The sequence below is a fragment of the Drosophila gunungcola genome (assembly GCF_025200985.1).
Source record: "Drosophila gunungcola strain Sukarami chromosome X unlocalized genomic scaffold, Dgunungcola_SK_2 000039F, whole genome shotgun sequence".
Lineage (NCBI taxonomy): Eukaryota > Metazoa > Arthropoda > Insecta > Diptera > Drosophilidae > Drosophila > Drosophila gunungcola.
The window spans coordinates 456,057-462,058 of NW_026453190.1; the positions used below are offsets into that span (position 1 = coordinate 456,057).

Sequence of the window (6,002 nt, forward strand, 5' to 3'; positions counted from 1 at the left end):
AAAGATATTATAAAACTAATTTTAGATAATATGTATACCTATTCGAAACAAATGATATCATTAAAAATTCGAGGACGTATTAAAAATAATTGCTTTAAAAATAATAAACAAAATTTGTTAGCAAAATTTAAATTGGCAATTTGATGATAAGTCAAACATATTTGGAAACGTGAATAGCTTTATACTCAGACATTTTGTCTAGCTTGATTTCACTTTCTTAAGTTTTACTTTATGGGACTGTCCATTTTTGTGGCCAACTTTTAATTCATTTTATTTATGCACGATTTGGTGGCCTTGAGGGGCGGTGAGCGTGGCCGCACCTACAATTTCCGCATGTCAACTGCACTTTGCATGAGTGCTCATCGAGTGGGTTAACAGTGGGGCGGGATCAGGGGGCGTGGCACACCCACACTTGTGCCACATCAGCACTTCAACTCTTGGCGCCTCGACTTGGTTGTGCTTTTCCACCGACATTTCCACTGGATCGTCATCATCATCGCCATCGTCATCGTCATCGGTGTGTGGCTCACTTCCCCATTTCCCAGCTCCATTTTCCTGCCCGATTTCCCTTCCTGATTTTCACCGCTTGCCTCAAACTCAGTGCTTTGTTTTTTTTCCCCCGTTTTCTGTGTGGCATTTCCACTTGATTTACAAAACTCAACGCAACAACGTGGATAAGGGGCAAGTGGAGCAACAACAAAACCACATTTGACTGACTGACGACTGACTGCCACGCCCCCATAGGCCCCTCTATATATCCGCCCCCCGCCACTCCCACTGTCTGTCTGTGTGTGTGTCTATACGTATGTGTGTGTGTGCGGCCTGTTACAGAGTTGATTTATATGCACGTCGATTCGACGTAATTGAAGACGTGATCGAAATTCAAATTTTTGATTTTTAGAACCCGTGAATGGATTGGCATTTGTACAGGGACCTTCCGCTAGTTCCGCCCACAAATCGGCCCTCTTTCACCCCCTCTCCCTCCCCCTCCCCCTTTATCATTTCGCCGGTTCTCTAAGCTTAATGTGATTTTGGTTTTCCATTCTCTTCTCCTTGTATTTGCTATCAAATAATTTTGCTTTTTTTTTCGGCTCCTTCTTTTGGCAACAAGTAGCGGGATGTAGGTTCATCCTTTCGGAGGACATCTTTTCGGAGGAGGACATTTTTATCAATGAAGCTTGGGCTTGGATCTTATCAAAGGGTAGGCAAAGCGATGCTCTTTATTAAAATTTGAATTTAAATTTAAATTAGTTTAATTACCTAATAAAAATAAATATACAGATTAATAAATATAACATGAACTCATGTTCCAACAAATTATACATACACACATTTGTTTAGGGATTGTTTAATATTTTGAAAAAAATTAATACCTTATAAATTTAAATTTATTTATTTATTTTATTATCCGGACAAGTATAATATTTTACATTAATGCGCCAGTCATAAGAAAGGTAAATTAATATAAACATGACTTAAATATCTTACTGTTGTAAAAATGATTTAATTTTAAATTAGTTATATTTACTAAATTCTCCTTCATGTTCATAAGTATTCATAATATCTCATGCAACCTACAAAAATATTGAGTATGCAAATAAACATTTTTATAAATATTCTGTGCTTAGGTGCAAACTATTTGTTATGTTTTAATCTAAGAATATATGTTATTGAAATGGAATCCTTTAATGATGGCAACCTTTGTTGTTTTAATTTCACCATATCGACCTTTATGACTTTTGTATTAGAAGCAATGTAGTAATCCTAAGGGTATTTTTGGCTGTACCTTTGCAGATTAAGTCCCTTAACTTGTTTGTCGGTGCTCCGCAGGGATGAGCCCCATCGCACCGCTCCCCCTGATAAGTTTGCCATCCCAATCCGGAGCTCCGTTCCCGGTCTCAACTTCAGTCTCTGTCAGGGCATTTCCATCCCGAAACTCAGACTCACTCAAACTCTGTTAAATCAGCCATGAAAACGGATTGTCGTCTGTGCATTTTTGCATTTCTTTTGCTCATTTCATTGACTGACTGGCTGGATTGAATGACTGAATGAGTGAATGGGTGAATGAGTGAATGGGTGAATGGGTGAATGGGGAACTGCCTGAATGACTGGCTGACTGAGTGGCGTGGCCTGACAAAACGTGACCTGCTGTCATGTCTAACAGTTTTCAATAATAATGGCAGCCAGCTGGCGGCTGTGTCCGCCCCCCATTTTCCACCTTTCCCGCATTTTTCGCCGCCCTTTTGCTTATTAACACAGCCTTCGTCTTGGGGATTATGCCTCCTTCAATCTCACACACACACGCACTCGCACACACACACACACACACACACACACACACACACACACACACACACTCAGCTGACATTTACTTCAACACCTGGTGGGAAAATGGGGCGGAGACAGGTGGGCGGGACCAGTCGCAGTCATCCAGATGCTAATGGCTGTGTTGTCGACACTCCAGACATTTGCTGGCTTTCTGTGTCACCCGTTTGATGCTTCTGCTTTTCCACCGGGCCCACCCTCAACTTTTCCGCCAGAATTCTGTTGTTCTGCCTCTGAAAGATGCTAGTCTCAGTGATGAGGCGTACCTGTGATTCTATCCCCTAAAGTCATTGATTTAGTCATTGCATATTTTAGTGATGACAACCAAAAAACCGTTTAAGTTTTACAGCTTAGGCTTTTGGAAAAAATTTGAATTTTTTTAGGTTTTAGGTTTGGTTTGGGTGCATTCATAATGTTGATAAATACTTCCCGGGGGTTTTAATAAAAAAATGCAACTTTTTAAGACTTTCGGCAACACAAAATATTATTTAAGTGTTTTTCGGTTTTAATTTTTCCAAAATACGCAGCTCAGCTAAGAAACTGACTGCTAGTCACTCATCACTCTCAAAAACTATTTTTTTTCGCATTTTGTAAAAATTGGTATAAAAAAAGAATATTCAGGCTTAAATAGCAATTTATAGAAAATTTAATAACAACTTAAACAAGGTATAAGAATCAAAAAATCAGTTTTTATTTTGGTAAAAAGAACGGATTTTTAGTGCTGTTTCTGAATTTCAATAAATTCTTCATAATCATATAGTCCGTTTTGTTTTAATTTTGAATGCATCTTCTTTACCTTTTATGTTTATTTGCTAATTTTTTTAATTTTTCTCTATTCATTAGGGAAAACCATTTAAATAGAAAATTATATATGGGTTTTTATATATTTCCAATTATATTTTATAATTTAGTAGCTTATTTTTATCAAGTCTCCACCGCAATCACAGAATTCGTGAACGAAGTTACAGTATTATCTGGGCCTGTGACTTTTATCGAAAAAATAAGTCAGTTTATACATACACTCATATGTGGGTGGCTATGTGCTTCTGAGTTTGCCAACGCTGTTGTGCTGTTGTGCTTTTGTCTTATGTTTCGTTTGTGTTAATATTTACATAATTGTGGTTAAAAGTAGCTTTTAAGATGTTTTTAACTGGCATGTGGAGAGGAGTGTGCAGCACCCCTGCGTTGCCATTTTGTCAGCTTGGCTTTTGTTGGCATCTCCTGCATTTAATGGCCCCCGCACCCCCCAGAAACAACAACTGACAAATGTTGGAATCCGTTTTATTGCTGAAATCTCCGACCCTTTGGCCACGTTTCCCCCCATCACCACTCCTAATGGCTTGACATTTTAATAAAGAGCAGTTTTGCGGGGGGCGGCGGCGTGTTGAAAACTTTAGATATTTCGGTTTGTTTGTGCCAACAAAAGCAGCAATTTTTCACTATTTACACACAGATATGCTAAAAATATTTTTGGCAAACCTCAAACATTTCATTTTGCTTTTTTCTTTAGATTTTTTTTCGAAATTCATCTCATCTCATTTTTTTGTTGTTGCCTGGATTTCTAGATGAATTTGTTGGCAAAATTGTTTGGGTTTTAAAAATATTGAAGTGGTAGGGGGAAAGAGGGGAGGGGGTGGGGGGTGGAACTATCCACATATCCGTTTGTTTTGAGTTAGCAGTGACGGTGGAAGGGGGGGGGGGGGGGAAGTTTGGTTACTTTGCCCCAAAAATGTTTGTTGGTTTCTCTCAGAATCCAAATTTCCCTTCTTCAGCACCCTCCTCCCCTAACCTTTTCCCCATAGTTTTCCCTTCTAGCTTGTTAGCAAAACGTTTACGCAAGTGGGCGGCTATATGTGTGTGGGCGTGGCACTTGATGTGCTGCAACTTTTGTTGTTGGCAGCCACAGAAACTTTAACTTTTTGGCAACTTGATTCAACGCTTCCATCGCAACGCAGGGGCATTGCGGGGTTAAAGGTGGTCAGCAGCATAAGGCAAAATTGTGGCCAAGAAAGCTCAAAAGCGCCGCAAAGCGAAGAACAAGTGATAATGGTTAAATTTAAGCGGTAACAGATTAACTGGGGGTTGGCTAAAGTTTTTCCAACATTTTCCTTTAATTCAGGTGGGGTTTCTCGGTGATTCCATCTGTTATTTTTCACTTAGCACTTGAAGGATTTGTTTTTAAAGTTATTTAAATGGTAATTACTTAGTCCTGATTTCTCAATGTCAAGTTAAGATTCTAGCTACAATTACAATTAGATGTCCAATGCACACAAAGAAAAATAAAACAATTAAGAATTAACATGACTTTGATAAATCGAACCTAAGTGGTAAAATTTTTTTTAAATACTTACAAGTTAATGTGCTGCACAATATTTGAGTTAACTTAGCAAGTCAAGCTCTTTCCTTTTGAAGAATTCTCTGCCCCAGAACATTTGAATTCATATTTTCTAGTCTGGTCAGAGAGAATATCAAAATAACTTTGTTGAAAATATTAAATTTTTTTATTTTATTCAGAAAGCAGAATATTTCGAGGATGAGCCGAAAGTCTTTTGGACTGTCCATTTGGACGCCACTCTTTTTCCTTTTCCTGATAATCCTGGCCAGCGTGTGGGGTAAGCCTTGGCGTAAGCAGAAATCTCTTTTTGGTATAGAGTTTTGCGTCGAAATAATGAGTTGTAACCCCGATAGCTTTGGTGAACCACCATGGCCTACTGAAGATGTACCACCAGCAGGTTCACGGACTTGGAAAAGAGCAGAAAAAGGAAGGTGAATGTTTCTTTAGGGAATTAAGGGATGCCAATCGTAATCGCCACGATCGGTCCATGAATCGTAGGTTTTTCGGATTTATTTGCTTTCACTTTTTATTAAGTCGACTTCTTTCAGCATTCAAAGCCTTCCTTTCTTGGCCCGGAAAATCGAGAAAGTCTGATAAAGTGCAGAAAGCAGAGTTAGCTGTGGAGAAGACTTACAGCCATAATCCATCGTATAACCAAGTTAAAGAGCCGCGTTTTGAAAACTTTGCCAAAATAAAACCATATCTAACCAAGGAAGATGAATTTCTCTACGAGCAGAAACCGGGACTTCTAAACGATGACGATTGGGATCACTTAAATAATGATCAGGATCAGGACCAGGATATGCTTGACAAATCTGAAGGTACTTAATGTGTTACCTTTTCCCGAAACCCTATATTTTTTGCTCATCAATTTCAGCCAGCAAATATGACCTAATAAATAGTCCCATGATGGATTATAAACGAGAATTCGCCAGCGATGAGGCCAATCCTTATGTGGAAAGCATTCGACAGCGTTATGAGCCCTCTCCACATATCTATTCAGATTAACCCAAGTTCTGAAAACAAATATATTTTTTTTCCTTATGTATTGTAAAGCATATAAGTGATTTTATCGATAAATTAAAGCTGGCTTAATTGCCAAAATCAATATTTAGAAGTTTGGATGGTATGCCACCATTGAAGATAAAATAGAATCAGAGTTTCGTTCCTATTTTATGAATTCGATTTGAGTATAACTATATATATATGTACGTATTATGTTTTTCAATGTTTTTAAATACAATGCATAATTATGTTTACAAATTTGTTTAATCTAAACATCATTTAACTTACTTTCTTAAAATAAAAGCGGAATTTTGCTAAGCCAAAATTTTAAACACAT

At 38.0% G+C, this 6,002-nt stretch overlaps 1 protein-coding gene across 5 annotated transcripts; it reads left to right on the forward strand.

Annotated features, from left to right (window-relative positions):
- The first annotated feature begins 4,693 nt into the window (after positions 1-4,693).
- Positions 4,694-5,750, forward strand: LOC128260771 (uncharacterized). Of its 5 annotated transcripts, none has more exons than XM_052994006.1 (5): positions 4,694-4,780; positions 4,840-4,949; positions 5,014-5,154; positions 5,209-5,481; positions 5,538-5,750. In XM_052994006.1, exons 2-5 carry the CDS (start codon positions 4,859-4,861, stop codon positions 5,666-5,668), a joined length of 636 nt encoding a protein of 211 aa, XP_052849966.1. In that variant the 5' UTR covers positions 4,694-4,780; positions 4,840-4,858; the 3' UTR covers positions 5,669-5,750. The 5 variants fall into 5 exon arrangements, with proteins under 5 accessions (XP_052849966.1, XP_052849968.1, XP_052849965.1 ...); XM_052994008.1 differs by having other exon boundaries at positions 4,840-4,937; XM_052994005.1 differs by lacking the exon at positions 4,694-4,780 and having other exon boundaries at positions 4,787-4,949.
- Positions 5,751-6,002: the final 252 nt, after the last annotated feature.